General features: G+C 39.6%; 1 protein-coding gene across 3 annotated transcripts in view; it reads left to right on the forward strand.

Moving 5' to 3' along the window:
* The first annotated feature begins 1,841 nt into the window (after window positions 1-1,841).
* The window catches only part of ZW10 (zw10 kinetochore protein), a 41,900-nt gene continuing 20,607 nt past the window's right edge, over window positions 1,842-23,134 (forward strand). For 2 of the 3 annotated variants that reach the window (XM_027847335.1, XM_027847336.1), the window contains exons 1-7: window positions 1,842-2,034; window positions 8,348-8,491; window positions 15,573-15,674; window positions 15,830-15,907; window positions 16,044-16,203; window positions 19,133-19,282; window positions 20,213-20,404. In XM_027847335.1, the coding sequence (XP_027703136.1) occupies window positions 1,930-2,034; window positions 8,348-8,491; window positions 15,573-15,674; window positions 15,830-15,907; window positions 16,044-16,203; window positions 19,133-19,282; window positions 20,213-20,404 (931 nt within the window). In that variant the 5' untranslated portion in view covers window positions 1,842-1,929. The remainder of the gene's footprint in view (window positions 2,035-8,347; window positions 8,492-15,572; window positions 15,675-15,829; window positions 15,908-16,043; window positions 16,204-19,132; window positions 19,283-20,212; window positions 20,405-23,134) is intronic. The other variant, XM_027847337.1, reaches the window with a different exon arrangement.

Below are 23,134 nucleotides of genomic sequence, written 5' to 3' on the forward strand. Positions count from 1 at the left end.
GGGTTAATGGAGAGGTACACAGAGGATATGAACAGCCTGCAACACATTGCAAAGGAGGTATTCGAAGAGTTGCAGATTTCATCAAAGAAGTGCATGATTAAGAAAGATGGGCTGGATGGTAGATTAGAGTGAAGGATAACCAATGCACTGTCTGCCTGTGTGTTCTATTGGTGTTCTCTCAATGTCAAACTTGAGGAAGGTCTCCAGCATATTGGGCAGACTTCTTACAGTGAATTAATGGTAGGACAGGAATGATAAGAATCATAGAGTTAATAGTAATAGGCTGCTGAGGCAGACACTGCTTTCTGTTATCTACTATGCCCCATTCCCTCACACCCATCCATATCTTCTCTATCCCAGCTGACTCTTCCTCACTTTACTCTTTTATTTCATTGTGCCCATACTCTTTTATTTCATTGTGCCCAAAGGAACCCCATTCTGCAGTTGTTGGTATCATCTTAAAATTGGGCATGGATTCAGCCTTATTTTATCTACTACAGAAAATGGATAAGACACAAGGGACTCAGAGGGATCGATGGGGGCGATAGTGAGCCATAAAGCACTCAGCCGCTCAGACTACCCCCAAAGGTCGGATGTTTTGGAGATTGCTGAATAAATATTCCCCATTCACCTCACATCTGTACACTCTAATCAACTCCTGGCAACAGTAGAGTTGGCAGGGTCTGGACAATCAATATTTGTTTACCATGTGTCTATTACGTGCACTGTGCTAAGTGCTGGGCATGCAACAGCACACAAAGAAAGACAAAAACAATCCCAGCCCTCCAAGACCCCATATGAGGGAGACAACATAGGGAAATACAGGAGAAATAAAGTGAAAATGGGACATAACCCCAGAAGGAAGGCACTGGAGGTGGGAGTGGGGACAGAGAAAGCCCCTTGCAAAAGAATTTTAGCTCAGACTTAAAGGAAGGCAGAAGGTTCCAGCGGAGAGTATTACAGGTACGAGTCACAGCCAAGGAAAGGACAAGGACTTGGAATGAACAGCAAGAAGACCCAAGTCCAGTGAAGAGCTCAGAGGCAGCTAGGGGGCAGTGGATAGAGTGCTGGGTCTGAATTCGAGAAGACTCCTCTTCCTGAGTTCAAATGTGACCTCACACACTTACTAGCAGTGTGACCCTGGGCAAGGCACCCAACCCCATTTGCCTCAGTTTCCTCATCTGTAAAATGAGCTGGAGAAAGAAATAGCAAACCACTCACTCCAGTCTCTTTGCCATGAAAACTCCCAAAGGATTGGACATGACTGAAAACAATAGAACTCATGGAGGGGAATAAAACGTAAAAAGACTGGAATGGACCTTCAACAGGTAATGAGTTTCCCATCACTGGAACTGCTAAAGAAGAGGCTGGATGACCACTGAGGAGGATGCTCTCAACTGTCAAAGAGATAATTGTTTATGAGTTGTACCAGACAACTTCTGAGGTACTTTTCAACTGTCCGATTTTGTGAAATAATGAATATTTAATGAAAACTGAGGAGATATATGTGTCTTCCAACGTAGGTGGTTTGTTTAGGGTTTAGGAAACAATCACATTTGGGTTTGGTATTAGCTAAATCACAATTCTTTTTTTTTTTTTTTTTTTGTATTAATAAAAAAGACAGAAACCGCTCAGACATTTAAAAGGAATTGACAGGAGAAACAGTAAACGCAACGCGTCCCTCTGCCATTTGACTGCAACAGGACACCGTGAAGCCCTGAAAGAGCCTGGTGGCGCGTTGCTTCTCGGGAGTTGTAGTGCAGCACTGTCCCTGGGCTCAGCGCACTTTGGGCGGGGGAGACTCACTTTCCCAGCAGGCCGTGCGCGGCGGCCAAGCGGCGGGACCGAGGCTGTTGCGCTGGCGCGAGAGGCGGTGGTGGTCGCTGTGGCTTTGCCGGGGAATTGGGGTCTGGCATCCTGAGTGAAACGATGTCTTCGTTTGTGACCGAAGTGTTGGCGCACTCAGGACGACTGGAGAAGGAGGATCTGGGTACCCGGATCGGTCGCTTGACCCGGAGGGTGGAGGAGATCAAGGTGAGGACCGGGCGTGGGCGGGGGGAGGGGGACGGAGGACTGGCCAGGCTGGGGCTGGGGGTGGTGAGGCCTGACCAGGTGGGAGGGGGTACGGAGGGGGAAAGTGGGGATTAGGCGGGGGAATATAATAAATATAAGGCTGGAAGTAGGTGAAGGGGGAGGGGGAACACAGCAAATGTCAAGTCAACCTAATGAGCATTTGTTAAGCACTTACTGTGCTGGTCCTGTTTGCGTGGTGTGTTCCCCATTAGGTCCCTTTGAGGGCAGGGACATTCCCAGCGCTTAGCGCAGTGCCTGGCATATGTTGGACTTGTCACTACCCCATTTGGGGTTTTCCTGGCAAAGATACTGGAGTGGTTTGCCTTTTCCTTCTCCAGCTCATTTTATAGATGAGGAAACTGAGGCAAACAGGATTAAGCCCAGGGTCACACAGCTGGTAAGTGTCTGAGGCTGGATTTGAACTCAGGCAGATGAGTCTTCCTGACTCCAGGTGTGGCACTCTGTCCATTATCCCATTCAGCTACTCTAATAGGCACTTTAAACAGATATTTATTGACTGATTGGAGGTTTCTAAAAATAAGTTTTCCTTATAGTCAGATAAACATGCTTCTCAGCAGCCTCTACTCACTTCTTCTAATCTTGCCCTCTGGAGCCAATCAAAATAAACCTCATTCCCCTTTCACACGACAGCCCCTCAGATATTTGGAGACAACTATCTGAACCTCCATCCCTTTTCTCCTTTTTTTTTTTTAGGCTAAACGTTCTCTATTCTTTCAGTGGGTCTTTGTATGGCATGGCCTTTCTATCCAGTCCCCTCATCGTTCTAGTTTCCTTTCTCTGAACCTTTGCTCCAATTTTGGTTAGTATTTCTATAGTTCTTCCTGTGTGCCAGGCACTGGGTTAGTGTATGACAGGAATGTCAGTCTTACTCGTTCTGGTCAGTGCACCTCTCCCCACCCCAAGATGCAGCTTAAATTTGTGTTAACTTTTGGAGGCAGTCATGCTGCAGTGTTGACTCATCTGAATCTAATGACCATTTAAATACCCAGATGTTCTTCTTGTGTCCAGCTGTGCCTCTCCCATCTTGTACTCAGAAAGCTGGTTTTTTGAATCAAAGTGTAGAACTTTATCTTATCTCTGGGACTTATGATTTCATTGGTATAGGAAACTTCTACCAGTGATTATAAATACCTTTCAGCAACTTCTAGTCAGAGAGTTGCCTGAAGCACTGAAAAGTTAAGTGATTGGCCCAGAGTCACACAGCCAGTATGTGGCAGAGGTGGGATTTGATCCCATGCCTTCTTCACTCAGGGGCCAGCTGTGTATCTACTCTAGCACACTGTCTCTCTCTGTCTTAACTTTAATTTTATTAGATATGACCTATGCTTCTAGCATGCTGGAGATTTTTTTTAGATTTTGACTCTCAGTTATCCCTCCCATCTTTGTGTCATCTGCAAATTTTACATATAACCACCCATGCCATCATCTGAGTCATTCGTAACAACATCAAACTAAACAGATCTCTATTAAGTTCTACTAGAAACTTCTGCCCAAGTCGACATTGACTCTTTAATAACTATTCCAGTTATTTCACCAGTTCTAAACTAGACCACATATCTCTTCCTTTTGCCTATAAGGTTAGAATGTGAGGTATTGTTACATGCTGGGCCCATACCTATTATCTACCTACCAGTTTAGTAACCAATCAAAAAGAGGAAATGAGGTTAATTTAGCATGACAGGTACTTAATGAAACCATACTACGTCTTTATGATCACTGTTTCCCATTGTAAATGCTCACTAATCACACCTTTAATAATGTATTCAAGAGTTTTGTCAGGAATTGAAGACAAGCTCACTAGCTTATATTTTGGAGATTCTACCCGCTCTTGTGTTTAAAAAGAAAATGGGACATTTAATTATCTCCAGTCCTTTGGTACCTCTCCTGTTTGCCCTGATATTAAAAAAAAATCATTGACAGGCTCAGCAATCACATCTAATCATTTCTTTTTTAAAATTAATTAATTTTTAGTTTTCAACAATCACTTCCATAAACTTTTGAGTTTTAAATTTTCTCCCCCTTCCTGCCCCAATCTGTTTGCAATCTGATATAGGCTCTACATATACATTCCTATTAAACATATTTTCACATTAGTCATGTTGTAAAGAAGAATTAGAACCAATAGGAGGAACCACAAGAAAGAAGAAACAAAACAAAACAGAAGAAAAAAAAAGAGCAAATAATATGCTTCAATCTGCATTCAAATTCCGTAGTTCTTTGTCTGGATGTGGATAGCATTTTCCATCATGAGACTTTTGGAGATGTCTTAGATCCTTGCACTTCTGAGAAGAGCTAAGTCTATCAAAGTTAGTCATTGCACAATGTTGCTGTTACTGTGTACAGTGTTCTGGTTCTGCTCACTTCACTCAGCATCAGTCCATACAAGTCTTTCCAGGTTTTTCTGAAGTCTGACTGCTCATCATATCTTACAGCACAGTAATATTCCATTTCATTCATATACCACAACTTGTTCAGCCAATCCCCAATTGATGAGCATCACCTCAATTTCTAATTCCTGGCCACCACAAAAAGAGCTGCTATAAATATTTTTGTACATGTGAGTCCTTTGCCCATTTGTATGATCTCTTTAGGATACAAACATAGAAATGGTATTGCTGGGTCAAAGGGTATGCACAGTTTTATAGCCCTTTGGGCATAGTTCTAAATTGCTCTCCAGAATGGTTTGGATCGGTTTACATCTCCACCAGCAATGCATTAGTGTTCCAATTTTCCCATATCTTCTCCAGCATTTATTATTTTCCTGTTTTGTCATGTTGGCCAATCTGGTAAGTGTGATGTGGTACCTCAGAGTTGTTTTAATTTTCATTTCTCTAATCAGTAGTGATTTAGAGCATTTTTTCATATGATCATAGATAGCTTTAATTTCTTCATCTGAAAACTGCCTTGTCATATCCTTTGACCATTTATCAATTGGGGAATGACTTGTATTCTTATAAATTTGACTCAGTTCTCTATATATTCTGAAAACACTGGCTGTAAAAATTGTTTCCCAGCTTTCTGTTTCCCTTCTAATCTTGGTTGCATTGGCTTTGTTTGTGTAGACACTTTTCAATTTAATGTAATCAAAATTCTCCATTTTGCATTTCATAATATTCTCTATCTTTTGTTTGGTCATAAATTTCTCCCTTCTCCATAAATCTGACAGGTTTTCCTTGCTCTCCTAGTTTGCTTGTAGTATCAGCCTTTATATCTAAATCATGTACTGTACCCATTTTGACTTTATCTTGGTATATGGTGTAAGATGTTGGTCTAGGGCTAGTTTCTGCCATACTATTTTCCAGTTTTCCCAGCAGTTTTTGTTAAATATTTACTAAATAAATATTTGTTAGAATTGAAGAAAACTGAAATTAGAGTCAGGGAAACTCTTAGAATTAGAGTGGAACTCAGAAGTCATTTAATCCAACCTGCAGTAGACTAGAAATTCCTCTTTAGAATGTCACTCAGGAGCTATCATCCAGGTTCCATTTGAAGAGATGGAAACGGACAAGTATTTCTATAGCTCTTCCTGTGTGCCAGGCACTGGGTAAAGCGATATGCAAATTTTGCTACCTTTTGATGACCTCTAGTAATAAGGACTCTTTGTGTCCTGTGACCACCCCTTCCATTTTTGGGAAGATTGAATTTGGGATAGCTTTAGTTATTAGTAAATTTTTTCTTGTATAGACATAAAATATGCCTCTAAACAACTTCATGCTTTTGCAGAGCTTTTATAGAGCAACAAAACTCATACTACTGTTGATGCACATTAATACCCTAATATAACAGAAATATGTGTCTTTGTGGTGTGAAGTTAACTGGACATGACAATACCATCACTTACACAACCACCTTAAAAGGTTTTTTTTCCATTGATAAGGCACGTTGAAGTGTGGCGTTTTTGAATGAGCATTACAACTGATCAGTAATTGTCCCAGGGCCTTTGTAATGTTCATTTAACAGACCATATAAATTGTCTTTTTTTTCTGTGCATTTCTTAGATTAATATTTTAAGTTAGATGAAAGCATGTACAATTTATTATTTTTTAAAAAGCCTCACTACTGTGCTATAAGAAGTGATGAGCTCAGGGATTTTATAAAAACATGGAAAGACTTGCACAAAATAATGAAGAGCGAAATGAGCAAAACCAAGAGAACATTGTATACAATAACAGCAATATTGTTTTAAGAATGACTTTCAGCAAATAAGTCATTTTGTCTATTGTAAATATCCAAATTAACTATAAAGGACATATGAAGAAAGACGCTATCTGCATCCAGAGAAGGAACTGATAAATAGAAGGATATGTAGAATAATTTTACATATATATCTATTTTTGTCTAATGGTAGTCATCTCAAGGCGTGGGAAGGGGAGGGAAGAAAAAAAAGAAATTTACATGATAATTTTGTTGTATATATGAAAGGAATAGTGATAGTAGATTTGCAGTTTCATGTATAATCACATTTTTTATTGTACTATGTACTATGTTATTGTACTATGTAAAACAAGCACGAAATGCTTGTTTTATTCTATAAATTAAACATTTAAAAAAGAAAAGAAAAAAGCCTCATAACTATGTATTTCTTCTTGTATGTTTGATTATGTTTCATAAATAAAGCTTTATACATTTCAGAATATTTTTCTTGTGTGTACTGTAAGATACCCATTGTTTCAAAGAGAAAACTTTAAAACCTTAAAAAAAAACTGTTTAGCCTTATCTCTCACTTATGCAGTTGATTTTTGAACTAGTATAATACTTTACATATTTCCTTTTTGCATGTCATTTTATTAGATTTATCCTAGTTCTAGCTTTTTGAGATCTTTTTGGATCTCAAATCTATCATCAGCATACTAGTTATCCTTCCAACCTATCATCATTTGGGTAGTTGATAAGCATGACATCTATACTTTTGTCCAAGTTGTTGATAAAAAGTATTGAACAGAATAGACCTAGGGACAGAGCCCTGTGACATTTCATCTTCAAGCTGGCCCTGACTCATCAATCAGCACTCTGGGTCTAGTTTTTCAAACAGCTCGAAATCCACCTAACCATTTCCTATCTCCTAGTCCACATCTTTCCATCTTGTACAGAAATATATAAAGAAATCTTGTCAAATGCTGTGCTGAAATCTGAGTATACTTGGTCTACTGCATTCCTTTCATTTTTCAGTCCAGTAGCCTTGTCAGAGAAGGAAATGAGGTTAGTCAGGTGTAACATGTTCCTGATAAATGCATCTTGATGCATCATGTCATTTTCTACATGATCAGAAACCATTCCTTTAGTGATGCATTCCAGAATTTTTCATGGAACTGAAGTTACACTCACTAGCATGTGGTGTGCAGATTCTATTCTCTTTTTTTATTTTTAAGTTGAGACATTTGCTCTTATCCAGTCTGGTGTCCCCTCTTTTTCTGTCACAGTAATTTTTTGCTTCTGTTTTTGTTTTTTGCCTTTTTGGTGAGGCAGTTGGGGTTAAGTGACTTCCCCAGGGTCACACAGCTAGTGTCATGTTCCGTGAAGGCCAAATTTGAACTCAGGTCCTCCTGACTCCAAGGCTGGAGCTGTATCCACTGTGCCACCTAGCTGCCCCTCCCCCACAGTATTTTAAAGATCCTTGATAACAGCTTAGTAATTTCATCTATAAGTTTTCTCAGTATGCTAGGACATAGACAACTGGGAATGGTGAATTGAACTCTTTGGGAACGTCTACTCTACCACTCCTTTTATCTGGTCTTTTCCTTTCAAATGAGGTATACCTTTTACCCTTCTGAGCCTCAGTTTCTTAACCTATAAAATGGGAATAACAATACCTGTGCTGTTTATTTCATGGGGTTGTGAGGCAAACACTGTCTAACATAAGAAAACATAAGAAAATTATTTATGTGTTCCTTTTTACCTGAACACATGCATAACTGAAAATTGGTTTTAATCTGAGCTTGTTTAATTTAAAATGGGGCCATTTAAAATGAGTTCTCTATTTTGCTCCTTCTTCAAGTGTTTAGATAATTTCTGGGCAACATTAGGGGTCAGGGACCCTTTTGGGCAGTAATGAGGTTCAGTGATTCCATCTATCCTGTTAGTTTGTCCTGGAGACTTTAAGTTTGGGAGCGTTAAAAGACCTTGGCCTGAAAAAGAAATGTATAGTTGTTTGTCTGGAAGACTCCAGGCTAAGAGAGACCTTGATAGAGGATAATTCTTATAGGAATCCTAAGTCCACAGTGATCCACAATGATCTTCTCATTTTAAATTACAGGGTGAAGTCTGCAGCATGATCAATAAGAAGTACAATGAATTCTTGCCTAGCATGCAGAGTGCCCAGGACCTGGTAACCCAGGTGGATGAGCTATGTGGTGACATTGATCTGCTGAAATCCAGGGTGGAGAGTGAGGTAAGGACAGTAAGTACACCAACCTGACACTTGGTTATTTGGGAAAGGCAAATTATTCTCACTTAAGGTTTATTGTAGCAATATAATTCACCAAGTTGTGGCCACTTTGTGCCTCAGTTTCTTAATCTGTAACGTGAAAGATTTGCAACAAATGAGCCCTTCCAACTCTAAACTTCTTTTACTGTTCTGTGAAATCCTTGTCAAAAGTGAAAAATCAATGAATGAACAAAAGAAAGCATTTATTAAGTGCTTACTATGTGCCAAGTGTTGGAGACATAGAAAGAAAAGTCAGACAGTCCCCGCTCTCAAGGAGCTCGAATTCTAATGGAGGCAACACATATGGAAGGTTTTAGCTGCAAGTCTGACAGAAAAGTCCCATGGTCCTTGGGGTACAGCAGCAAAGTAGATTATAACACCTCTTCTTTAATTATCGTTTTCACTGATAAAATCACTTCAGTTTCTGATGTTGAACCATTTGATGGGACCAAGGACTTTGGTGGCAAGACGTTTCTTTTCTGAGTCTTCAGTAGCTGGGGCTGCAGCCCGTGTAGGAACAGTGGCCAGGCAGCATTTCTGCAAGGGGCTGATTCCCAGGATGTTGGCTGATGGCACCAGGCAAGGCTTAGGGTTGGAGGGAGATAACTGTTAAGGTGGTGGTGCCCATCTGACCTGCCTGCTACCTGTTGCTTCTTCTCTGTCTTTCAGGGTACCCTGCTAAAAATCCTCAAGTGGTATGCAGAAAAAAACTCGTTCCATTGGGCCAAATAAAAGCCTAGTTTTATTTCTTTCTCTTAGAGCCGTGGATAAAGTACTGGACCCAGGCCATTACTCTAGTCAGGAAGACGAGTTCAGATCAACCTCAGGCACTTCTGAGCTGTATGACCTGAGACAAGTCTCCTTGGTCTACTTCAGTTTCCTGAACTATGAAATGGGGATAATAATAGCACCTACCTCCCAGGGTTGTCATGAGGATCAAATTAGATAATAATTGTAAAGCCCTTAGCACAGTGTCTGGCACACAGAATAGGTGCTTAAATGCTTCTTCCTTAATTTAAGGATAGAAGTGCTTCTTCTGATGCATTCTCAAAACCAGTTTGAAAGTGGAATAAATAATAAAATTTTGTACTTATGTGGTGCTTTTACTTTTCAAAACATGTTTACATGAATTATCTTTGGTTTCAAGAAGAAATAGGCAAAGAGCAAGAAACTAAATAAAGAATCTCTCAGATGTTGATATGTTTTCTGTGGTCAGTACAGATTCATAGAAGCACAGCTCTCTGAGTTGGAAGGGACCTCAGACAAACTCGTGTAGTGTTGAAGAGCAGTGTATCCAGTGAGTGCACAACATTTGCTTGAAGGCCCTTTTCGAGAAGATGCCCACTACTTTCCAAGGCAGTTCATTTTACTTTTGGATAGTTCTGAGGATCAGCAAGTTTTCCTTTCTCACCTTCATCCTTTATTCCTACTTCTGCCCTATTAGGGTGAGCAAAAGAAGCTTAATCTAGTCTAGTACTTTAAGGTAGCTATTATATCCTCCACTAAAGTTTATCTTCTCCAACCCCATTTTTTCCAGTTAATGCTCATAGTAGGATCTTTAGGTCCTTTACCATCCTGGTTGCCTTCTGGATATTCTTTAGCCTTTAAATCAGACAATGTCTTCTAGATGTCATCTGACCAGGGCAGAATACAGTAGGCCCGTTACCTCTCTAGTCCTGGACACTGTTCCTCTTTTAATATAGCCTAAGATCTTAGTAGCTTTTTGGGCTGCCATAGCATAACTGTTGATGCACACTGAGCTTACAGTCCATGAAAACTCCAAGTCTTTTGCAGACAAACTTCTGTGTAGCCATGGGCATTTTGTATTTGTGGAATTTTTTTTTTTGGAACCTAAGGATAAGATTTTATATTCATTCTTTTACATTCCATTTCATTAGACTTGGCTTGGTGTCCTAACCCTCCAGAGCTTGTGGGATTCCGATTCTCCCATCCAACATGTTTGCTACGCCTACCAATTTAATGTTATGTACAAATTTGATAAACATATCCACTTAAGTCTTTATTCAAGGAATTGATAAGTGTTAAATTGGCACTGGACAAGGCCAAGCATAGATCCCTGGGATTTTCATCCAGAGACCCCCTTCCAGGTTGACTAATGATACAGGTTTGGGTGCTTTGAAGGTCAGTTCAGTTAGGTCCTTATGAGGTCTGGGGCGAGAAACTGAAGAACTACAGGACACAGTCAGTCAGTTCTGAATCCCCTTAACTATACTATTGTCTGCCTGACAGCTCCCTTTTTGGTCAACAGGAATAACATGAGACACTTTGTCAAATGGTTAGCAGAAATTTAGGTAAACAGTATTTTCTGTGATCCCTTAACCAGTTGAGTAACAATTTCTAAAAAGGAAATGAGGTTAGTCTGGCATGACCTGTTCTTGATGGAGCTGTGCTGGCTCCTTATTGTAAGTACTTCGTTTGTTTTTTTTTTTAATTTTTGTTTTTTTTGGTTCACTAATGATACTTTTAATGGTATTATTTACTATTTTTTTTTTAACCAGGAATCACAATCAGGTTTATTTGCCTATAGTTTGCAGTTTCTCTTCTCTACTCTTTTTGAAAATTGGGACATTAATCTTCCCTTATTTGAACTGCTTCTGTTCTTCATCATCTTTCAAAGACTATTAGCAGTGGCTAAGGCTTAGCCTCTAAGCAATCACATTTGCCAGTTTTTTTAAGTACCCTCAGAGGTGGTTTTTCTGGGACCAGAGACTTGAACTTATTAAGAGTAGCTAGGTACTTTATCATTATACAGTTAGCAAACATTTATTAAGTGTCTCTGTTGTGCAAGGCTCTGAGCCTGGCTCTGGGGATACAGAGATAGAAGGAAAAAATGGTCCCTGCCTTCAAGGAGCTTATATCCTAAAGTGAGAGACAGAGTGCAAAAACACCTAAGTGTAAGGTGATCTGAGAAGGGAGAGAGCACTCATGATTAGGAGATCGAGGGAGGCCTTGTGTAGAAAGTGGTACCTGAGTTGATTCTTGAAGGGAAGCTCTGGATTCACAAGTGAAAGAAAAGGAGAGGAACCCAGGCCTGGTAGAGAGAGCCTGTGCAGAGGGATGGTGCTGATGTCAGGGGAGAGTAGGGTTTTCCATTCTCTTTTAGAACATAAAAGTTTAACTATAATTTTCAATCCAAACATTTTCCTTGGAAGAGAAAACAGAAGCAACGAGTTGGGTGGTGTTGCCTTCACTCTTATCCTTGATTATTGGATGATCCCTCCACTCGAAGCTGTAGTCCTGTCCCTCCCCTGATCCTCCTCTTTCCCCAGTCCTGTCCCTCCCTTGATCGTCCCCCCCCTTCCCTCAGTCCTGTCCCTCCTTTGATCCTCCCCTTTTCCCAATATCCTTTCCCCAATATCCTTTCCCTACAATCTTTTTGACCTTTAACATTTTCTGACAGCCTTCCCTCCTTCTGTACTTTTGCACTTTCGACACTATTCCTACAGGACAGTACTTTTCTCGTTTGTAGCTTTTGCCTTCAGTTGTCAGTAGTGATAGAAAGCCTCACCTGTGCTCCTAAGTTCTTTAGTTTCTTGCCCCAGACTTTATAATTTTTAGCAATGCTTTCTAGATTCTTTATGATATAATATCATTTTTTTCCCTAGTGAATTACCAGAAGTGGGTAGTAGGTAGTCATCTAGTTTGACAAGTCTTGAAGGATTCTTTGTCACATCTTAGATATATGCCCTGGGAAGACAAGAGGCCCTTTTCTTTTAACAGCTTGACAAGCATCTGCCTTCATACCTCTCAGCTGGAAGACTTCAACCACCAGAACTCATTTGTTTTTCTGACACTTTCTGGATTATGTCTCACTTGACCTCACCTGTGGATCCATATTATCATTCCTCAGAAGACAAAGATCTGCTTTCTCCTCCGAGAGTCCGGGGCCCTCCTCTTCAGGAACATCCTTATAGCTATTACTTAGCTGCAAGAGTTCAGTGCTCCTTTTTCTCTTTTTTTGTGTGACATTTTCCCACCCTCCATCCTCCTGACACAGGTCAGAATCCTGCCTAGCCTCTTCAGATACCTTTTTTCATTTTGATATTGATGTCCTCATTTCATTAAAAAAAATCATTTTCCTTGAAAACCCAAAGAGTAGATGGTAGGTGTTCCTTGAGCTCCTTTACCTTGTTCTCCTAGGAAGGAGACCTAGCTGTATTCTGAGTTTTGATTAGTCGTTTGATTGAGGTAGACATACAAACACTGTAAACTCTGTTTAAGTTGTTCAAAAATTCTTCCTGTTCTCCATCCCTGTTCTCCATAAATAAAGTCTTCAGCCCTTTGTTGTTCTAGCTAGTAGCTCTGCTGAAAGATCTGTGGCAAATTCCTTGTGAAGGTCTTAAGTTGTTTTTCCATTCTAACCTCGTTGACACCTGGACAGCTAAACCTAACTTCCTTTCCCTTGTCTTTTTTTAGCTTCCTCTGAGTTTCCTTCTATTCCTCCTCCTCAAATCCTCTTTTCTTTTTCTTTTATCACGAATCCTTTTCTTTGGCTTCCTATCAGGTCTTCTGGGCAGCTCGATGATGAAGTGGATAGAGTCCTGGGCCTACAATCAGGAAGGCTCATCTTTCTGAGTTCAAATCTAGCCTCAGACATTCACTAGCTGTGTGACCTTGAGCAAGTCACTTAACTTTGACTCAGTTTCCTCTTCTGTAAAATGAGCTGGAGAGGGAAATGGGAGATCACTCCATTTTCTCTGCTGAGAAAACCCCAAACAGGGTCACTAAGAGTCGGACACGATTGAAAACAAATGAACAGCAACAAGTCTTCTACTGGAGTTTTTCTCTCTTCTTTAACTCACATCCTTTTCCAGTCCTTTTATATTTGGTGAAATTTAATAGGCTTAAATATAAAGTCCTTTAGTTTGGATTAATAACAATAACCTTTATGTGGTGCTTTGGGGTTTTCAAAACATTTAACAAATATAATAATAGTCAAAATAATAGCTCACATTTCATAGTGCTTACTGTGTGTCAGATACTGTGATAAGTGCTTCACAATCATTATCTCATTTGATCCTCACAACAACTTTGGGAGGAGGTATTGTTATTATCCTCATTTGAGGAAAATGAGGCAGACAGAGGTTAAGTGACTTGCCCAGGGTTACACAGCTAGTAAATGCCTGAGGCTGGAGTCAGAACTCCGGTCTTCCTGCCTCCAGGGCCACCATTCTATCCACTGTGCCACTCTACACTTTAGCTGCCCTAAAAACAGTAGTACAAGTACCAGATTGGAGAGATGAGGCTAGATAGAAATTAATGTCATATTAGTCTACTTTAATAGAAACATAGTATCCGGAGTGAGGAAGGCAATATATTGTCCCTCTGTGTAGTGTGATGCTGCTTCGACCAATATTGTTCTGGGTAAAAAAAAAATTTTTTAGATAAATTTTATTTTTATTGTGAACTTAGCAAACATCAAATAAAATGGGCATTTCCATTTGCATGGTAGAACAGAAAACGAAGAATGTGCAGGAAGCTGCATATATCTATTAAGTATAGCTTGCTTTCCTTTTAAGTATATAATAAATTCATCTTATAGCTTTCAAAACTGTCCTGCTTGTCTAGGCCTTTTTCCGCCTTTCCTTTTGTTCTTTTCTCTATGTTTTTTTTTAAAAAACATGCCTTAATCATTTTTTCCCTCTTTATTACCCTATCCTTATCTCCCCTTTCCCTCCTACCCCCACTTCTTTTGGCAAAACCAAAACCAAAGCCCTTGAAACAAATATTCACAGTCAAACAAAACAGTCCCACATTCTGTCTAAAAATGTATGGCTTTTTTGCATCTTGAGTCCATCACCTCTCTGTCGAGACAGCACATTTTGAAAGTACATTGATAAGTTGGAGAGTGGCTGGACAAGGGCAGTCAGCTTGGAATAGGACTCAAAATGATGTTTAAGGGGGCTCATTGAAGTACCTGGGGAAGAAGAGAGTTATTGGGGGTTGGGGTGGAGAGGCATGATAGCCATCTTCATGTTTTTGAAAAGTTCTCATTATAAAAGAGGATTTTTTTTTATTTGAAAGCAGAGAGAAGAACTAGGACCGATGGTGGGGATTACTAAAAAATGAATTTTGGCTCAGTATGAGGTAGGACTTCCTGACAGAGTTGTCCAAAACGGAATGGGCTGCCCCCCTCATCCCTAAAGGTGATTAAGAGGAAGCTCGATAGTCAGTTGTCAGGGCTGTTGTAGAAGGGATTCATGCTTCAAGTGGACCTTGGATTAGAGGGCCTCTGAGGTCCTTTCCAAGCTCTAATATTCTATAATTCTGTATTATATAAAGATCATTGATGATGAAAATCATGACCTTGAGATACTAAAGAACATTTAATCCTTTAAGAGATTCGTTATATTATTCTATCTTTTGCAAAGCACGAAATGGGACTAATACATTTTACAAAGATTTTCAACAATATTGGAAACAAATTTATTTTTTGCTGATCAGAAAATTGACTTCACAATACCTTATTCAGCAAACTTTCATCAGTGCTTCCAATTCCAATTCCAATGTGAATTCATGGATGTGAATATTTTCAATGCAATCTACCAGTCTTCCGTGCTTTAATAGACAATTTCATGAATTGCTGTGGCCAAAAATAGTATCTGTCTGTTGGCCGGGTTTCTGATGATTAACTGCTCCAGAGATAGCTGGGAAAGTCCTCTAACTTATGGACATGGAATCCACTGGGCTTCTTGAAGGCTTTCCAATTTGGTAGGGTGAGTAATTGCTTCTGTTCAGCTGACATACCTCCAAGAGCTCAGATTCACCACTGTGCCATCATAAAGCATCAGCATTAGATTTACTGGTTAAAATAAATTTTTAATAAAATGTAGACTTTTCTGTAATCCTGGCACAATTCAGGTAATGTTATTGAAACGCATTTCCCTATACCTACCTTATCAGTTAATAATGTTTGCATTACAGATTAGTTAAGCTGCTTCAAAATATTTCTTGTGCATTATGTTACACTGGACATGTATTTATAACATGTATACATGTTACAAAGGACATGTATTTTTGATATGCTAATTAGGTACAGCAGGACCTTCACGTATCCATTGCGGAATTTACACAACTGAGGCAGCAGCTGGAAAGAGACACAGTCGTCCTGAGCATGCTTAAACAGCTTCAAGAGGTCAGTGCAGTTGTACTGTGAATTTGGAGGGGAGCAGGGGTATTCATTCAGTTAATGAGCCTCATTGTTGAGGGAGGCTTTTTAGTGTTTTGAATCTTTTCCTGCAAAGCCACGGGCCTATATAAGTCACTCATATAAGTCTTTTCTTCTCTCAGTTTTCCACTGCCATTGAAGAATATAATTGTGCCTTATCAGAGAAGAAGTATGTTGCCGCTGCTCAGCACCTGAAAAAGGTACTAAAGGGTTTCTCCCTAAAATGGGTATTAATGTTGTTCTTTTAATTTTGCTTTGTTTTGTCAGCATAGAAAGACTGTTTTAACTTCTGCAGCCAAACTCTCTGTTTAACCACAGTGTCCATTTCACTACCAGGCACAGAATTGCTTGAAGTTGCTGAAATCCAGGAAAGGCTTTGAATTACAGATTTTCAAATCCCTCAGTGTGGAGCTCACGATCCAGAAGCAGAACATGCTCTACCACCTTGGGGAAGAGTGGCAGAAGCTGGCTTCATGGAGACTTGCTACATCCAAAGGTGATGCTCCCCTTCCTGGGTGGCTTTGTTTCCCATTTGCCGTGGAAAGGTGCTCTGTGTTTTTTATATTAAAGGCAGAGAGTTGTTTGCTCCTTCATCCAAGGTGTTGATTGAGTGCGTAGTTTGTTTAGCCCTGATTTTGAGGAGGAGGCCAGAGAGTTCTGGATTGTATTCGGACAGTCTGGATTACAGTCCCAGCTCTGCCATTTGCTAACTGTGTGCCGACGGGCAAGTCATCCCTCCTCCCTGAGCCTCAGGGTGCTCCTCTGCAGGGTATGCGTAGACTGCTCCCTCGTGGTTATCTTCAGGATCAAAGGAGATAAGATAGGTGGAAGAGCTTTGGACTATAAAGCACCCTATAATGTAGGTTGTTATTGTGTGAAAGAAATTGTAACCCTCCATCCTCTACCCACTCCTCTCCCTCACCCTCAAAAGAAGCTTACTGTGGAACTGAGCAGACCAGGAAAAACCATAAGAAAGGGTTAAGTGATAATGCAGAGGCATTTTTGTTGTTGTTCAGTCATTTTAGTCGTTTGGGGTTTTCTTGGCAAAGATATTGAAGTGGTTTGCCATGTCCTTCTCCAGCTCATTTTACAGATGAGGAAACTGAGCCAAACAGGGTTAAGTGATTCACCCAGGACAGCTAGTAAGTGTCTGAGGTCAGATTTGAACTAAGGTCTTCTTGACTCTAGGCCTGGCACTCTATCCACTGTGCCGCCTAACTACCCAGTCAGCAAATTAGTCAGCAAATGTTTAGTGAACAAGGCATTGGTTTAGGCAAAATAGACACAGGTAAAGATCCCTGCTGGTGAGAAGCTTACTGTATAGTTTGGGAGATAATCCAACAGACAATTTAAGAGCCTGAATGGGAAGTACAAAAGTGAGGACAGTAGGAGTCCAGAGGAGGGAGAGATCATGTATGTAAAGTGCATTTAAAACCTTAAAAGTACTATGTAGACATCAATTCCTATTATCATTATAGGTTGGAGTAGTTAATGGAATGTATCTTGGAGGAGGTTGACCTTGAACTGGCCTGTGAAGAATGGAGAGCATATGGGCAGAGTGGAGATGGAATGATAAACCTTCTGGGGGCAATAGTATAAACAAATGCTTACTCAGGGATAAGCATAGGATCATTTGACTGGAGCTGGAAGGGATTTAGATGTCATTTAGCCCACGCCCCACATTTTACAGTTGAGGAAACTGAGGCCTAGAGAGGCTAATTTCATACCCAAGGTCTTGTGAGTAGTTAGTGGGCAAGCTGGGATTGAACTGCTGTGATAATAATAAAATCCTCATCACTTTCCTTTGCAGCGTGCTGTCTCTTGAGGTATTTAGAGACAGTCCTGGTTGTGGTAGAGGGATCATGAACAGCATAGTAAGAAATAAGTTGGATAGAGAGAATCGTGGTAAATTGTGGGGAGCCTTGAATGCCAGGCAGAGGAGGTTTTGAACTGGAGAATGGCAGTAAAATTGACATTTTAGGAAACTGGAGGAGGAGATAACGTGGTATGATAGAACAAGCACTAGATTGGTCACCTCTGTTGATACAACAGGTGTGACCTTGGACAAGTCACCAGACTTCCTTGGCTTGCAGTTTTTTGCTCTGTAAAATAATAGGGTTGGACTAGATGTTCTCTGAGTTCTCTTCAGCTAGAGGTCTATTATCCTTTGATTTAAGGAAAGGAATACTAGAGACAAAGATACTGACAGTAGTTCAGTAGATATTAGGTTCATAGCATGTCATAGGATTTAGAGTTGGAAGGACCCTTAAAGATCTTGTCCAACACCTTTTATAGATGAGAAAACTGAGTCCCAGAGATTCTCAGTGGCTTACCCAGAATCAGGTAGTAAGTAACAGTGCAAGATCTTTATCATTTGTCAAAAAGTAAGTAGGGAATGGAGTCAGGTTGTGAAGTGTTTTCAGTTCACAGCTTTTTAAATAGTACTTGAGCCTTTATGTAAAAACATAAATGAGGCATTATGAAAGGACATTTCATTCTACTGCAACATTTTCTTGCATCTAAATTATTTATATTAAATGAAATCATCATTTTTTAGAGGAAATATCATTGTTTTTCATAACATTACTTATTCCAAAATGTTTCCATTTAGTTTATATCAGATATTTTGAAGGAAGAGTGCCTTGTAGGTTTTTAGGTCTCGTCTGCTGAGCAGACGCAGCTCATCTGAAGATGAGATGACAGCTGGATTGAGTTCTTTGGCAGTTACACACTTTACCCGTACAGTATTGTTTTATAGGCTCTCAATACATGGTAGGGGACAGCATGAAGGAGATAAAGAAAAACTGAGGCTTAGAGTTCCATTTTCGTCATACCTTCAACAACATTTAAAAGCATCTGTTGTATGCATGGCTTCATCTTTCAGCTCTCAGTTAATGTCATAACCTCACTCTGTTTGAAATGATGTCAAAAATTTGAGGCATTCTGATATCACAAGAACAGAATGATCACCCTTGTCTTTCTTACTCTATTTTGTGGCCCCTATTCCTGACAAATCAGTACTGATCCAAAAAGTCAGCATCAGTAGTGGTTCTCCGAGTGTGTAACTTAGGATGTTGTTGCCATTTTGCTGCTAGAAAGGTGCTCAGTGAGCATTTAGTCCAACATGATCAGTTGTTATAGAGAAGGATATTGAAGCCTTGAAGCTAAATATCTTTCCTTGGTCATACAGCTAGTCAGTGGTAAAGCTAGGACCTTCACCCCTTTCCAGTGTTTGTTCCATTATATTGTTCTCCTTTCTGCCTTGTTGTGGTACAAGTTCCTGCTGCAGCTCAGTCTCATATTTACATGGCAAGAAGGAGCCACATTGGTATGTCTTACTCTTCCCTTCTGCGAAATGCAGACTGGAAATATTTGGGAGTTGCATCTGTGTGACAGCTGATGATGTTTTGCTTTTTCCTTTGAAGTTAGCAGCTTGGAATCTGCCCTCCAGACGGAACTTCATTTGTGCACGGAACCATCCCAGAAAGAAGATGAGACCCCTTCCCCACCTATCACTTCTGTACTCTTGGCATTTGCTCTTGTTGGCGAGCTGCACACCAAACTTAAGTCCTTCAGTAAGTGGGTTACCTTGTTTCATGTGAACGAAATTTCAGAAAGCCTTAACAGAAGAAAAAAGATGGTAGAAACTGAAAGAAATTCTCTATGATGGGACTGCCATATAGATGATGGGATTTGGCCCTTGGGTTCGTCCATTTAGAATGGCCCTGTATAGATCATCTCTTTCATTGAGGCAGCCTAGTTCTTTTGTCTTTTGTTCCTGCAAATCGGTTTAGTTGGATATCAAAGAGTTATACTTGAATACTTCGTGTCTGTGATTTCATCAGTGTGGGTAATCCCTCCACTGATGCACACTGCCAGCCTGCCACGCTTTTGTGGACTGTTCAGTGAGTCGTAGGGACCAAAACAATGCATCACCAAGTATCTACCTGGCAGTGAGCTTCTCTGAACCTAACTAGGGTACCCCTTAGATGCTGATGTACAGTTCATCATGAGATCAGGTCGATGTTGGACCTGCCAGTGCTTTGTTAACATAGCCTTTGTGAAATCCTGGTCACCTCCAGGTCACGATGAAACATTGGACCTGGAGTCAGGTAGATCTGAGTTCAAATCTGGCCTCAGACACTTAGTAGCTGTGTGACTTTGGGCAAGTCACTTAAACTTTGTCCCCCTCATTTTTTTCATCTGTAAAATGGCACCTTCCTCAAAAGGTGGCTGAGAAACAAATGAAATAACAAATGAGATACAGTGCATTTCATACCTTAAAGTACTTTGTACATGCTAGCTATTATTATTATGAAATAAAAATCAGTAGATAACCTAGGAAACTCCACTGGGTAGCACCCTGTAATAATAGGGGATTATAGCATATATGTCTTTATATAACTTTAGATCTACCTTTGGTGAAATATTGATTTTTATAGATTTTTTTAGTAATTTAAATATTTTAGTGACTTTTAAAACTTTTTTTTGATTTTTTTTTTTAGGCCAGTTGCTGCTGAAATACATCATCAGGCCGCTGGTATCTTATCCATCGCTCCATGCACTGATTGACACCCGTCCTGATACAGTTGTCTTTCGATTTGAATCTGTGGCAACAGACTTGGAACATTCATCTCCACCTGAGGTTTTCACGAAGATCAGGCTGGTGCTGGAAGTTCTTCAGAAACACCTGCTGGGTATGTAGCCTGGAAATATTGTCTCTTTACTTTGGAACAGTGAGGTGTTGGGTCAGTGGATCGAGCGCCAGACCTGGAGTCAGGAAGACCTGAGTTTAAACCTGGCCTCAGACACTTTCTAGCTTTGTGACACTGGGCAAGTCACTTAACTTGTTTGCTTCAGTTTCCTCATCTATAACATGAGGATAATAACAGAACTTACCTCCCCAGTATTATGTAGCACCTTGCATTATATAAATGCTAGGTATTATTTTTATTATTATTTTTAAAAGATTTCTAATCTCCAAAGTTGGACACATACTAAAAGCCTGAATATACATAGGGACTGAGAATGTGTGTGGGGAAGCGGAGGGATGAAAGGGTAGTGGAGAGGAGGATGGGAATTGTGCCCCTGGAGTAGTACAACTTTGTTTCTCTTCCTGAATCACAGAATTATCAGTACCTAAGATTGTAGGTCTCTAGCAGTGTCTTAGTTGTACGATATGATCATAATCTACTTAATGACATTTATTGGTTCTAGGTAAACATGAAATTAGGTAAAATAGCATTATCATCAATAGACATTAAATGCCTACCCTGTTTTAGGCACTCTGATTACAAAGTAAGTCAGTGTTTTGTAAGAAAAATGTTATAAATGGTCAGTGCAAATGTGAGAGTTTGTTTGCAGCATTATATGTATTTGTTATATTTTTATTTATTGTGCAGTTTTAGGGGAGGGGAAGTGGATATGTCTGATAGTAAATGTGTGAAAATAAATGAAATAGGGGGGAAAAGATGAGACTAAATAGAGAATAAGATTCTCTATGGTAACTCTTCACTCTGGTTCATAGGGTTTGGCCCTGCAGTTCATCAAAGTAGAATTGCCTTGAATTTTTTTACCTCTTTATTGAGCTAGCATCGTTCTTTGATTATTAACTCCTGAAGATTAGCTTAGTTAGTTATCATGGCAAGGTTTGAGTACAATACATTCATGATGTTATTTCTAAACCACATTGGTTGGGGTAATGTTATGTGGAAAATACTATTATATTTGCTATTATCCTTGGATGTTAGGGAGCATTTAACACCCTAAGGCTCTTAATAATTTATCATAGTCAGGGAATCCTGTTTTAACTACAGGGAAAACAGGAAATGAAGTGTCCATAATAATGGTGATGAAAAATGGGGTAAATAAATGGAATGTTTCAATGAGGGAAAGCACTATCACACCAAGAGCTGTGTGCCTAGAACACAGAAAGCCAGTCAGTCTGTAAGCTTGTGTTTCATATTAGCAACATTGGTTTAACACTGATTATGTCTGTAACCCAGATTTCACGTGGTGTGGTTCAGTAGCACACTTGAAACATCTCCTGCTGCTTGACCTGTGTTCTGGTCACTATGCTGCCAAAGTAATCTTTGTTTGGGAGGTTTTGCTTTCTTGCTCTTATCTGATCATCTTTCTTACTTTGCTTTTGTCTTTTTTTTTTTTTAACTTTTCTTTATGTTGTCTTGTTGAATAATCAAACACTTTTAGCTGTGGATTGGAAAGAATTAAAAAACAGGTGATGTACTTAGAATTTGCCTTCTTGGAAGTCATAAACTGGGAATTCTTGTGAAGATAGTATCTACATAGAGCCTGTCCTATAGTTTTGCAAAAGTGCTAAAGGGAAAAAAAAAGGCCAAGACTTTGAGAAATTGCAAGTCAGCCTCTCTGTGAGGTTTCCTTGTCTTCATTGTTGACTCTTAAAAAGAGAAGAGCATACCTTTATCTTTTAAAATGTGAACCACTCTCTTACCATGTGATTCTCTCCTTGCTGGATTTTTTGTGACATTGCTGTTTTTTGGATTTACTCCAATTTGTCTGTTTTACCTCAGTCTCCTTTGCTGTTCTGTCATTCAGATCTCATTTCCTAACTGTGAGTGTGTCCCGGGGCTACGTCCTAGACATTCTTCTCTCTCTTCATTGTAATCAGTTCCCAAGGATTCAGCTGCAGATGACTCCCAAATCCAGCATTTTTTTCCGTATGATTTTTGATAGCTTGCCTTCTGAGAATGCCTAGTCATATGTTTTGATCTAGTTTCTTTTGAGGAATGGAACTTTTTCTAATGTATTTGTATCTATTGCATATATATCATGGATCTCAGACCTTTTTCAGAGAAATTTGCAGCGAAGATTTTTTCCCCCAGTTAATTGTTTCCCTTCTAGTTTTAATTACATTAATTTATTTGTACAAAAACTTTTCAATTTTATGTAATCCCAATTATCTATTTTATGTTGTGATCATTTTGTTTGGTCAAGAACTCTTCCTCATCCATATTATCATCACCATTTTACCGATAAGAAAACTGAGACTCAGGAAGGTTAAATGATTTTTTCAGTGGTTACACAGCTAGTAAGTGTACTCAGTAAATGGTAAAGCTAGAATTTGAGCCCAATCCTAATAACAATAATAACAACAGATATTTACAGAATTCTTTAAAGTTTGATAGCATTTTACATACATCTTTCACTACAACCTTGTGAGCTAGGTGCTAGAAATACTGTTATCTCCATTTTTTCAGATGAGGAAATGGAGCTTCAGAGAAGCTGGAGTGACATGACTAGTCATGCAGCTAGTAGGTGTCAGAGGCAATATTCAGAACTAAGTCTTCTTGACTTGAACCCCCTCTCCATTACACTACAGTGTCTTTCCAGAGGAGTACATAAGAGTTCTTTCCACTACGATCACATGACTGCTGTATTTATAAACA

This window comes from Vombatus ursinus, unplaced genomic scaffold (assembly GCF_900497805.2).
Source record: "Vombatus ursinus unplaced genomic scaffold, bare-nosed wombat genome assembly UNPS02015398.1, whole genome shotgun sequence".
Classification (NCBI taxonomy): Eukaryota; Metazoa; Chordata; class Mammalia; order Diprotodontia; family Vombatidae; genus Vombatus; species Vombatus ursinus.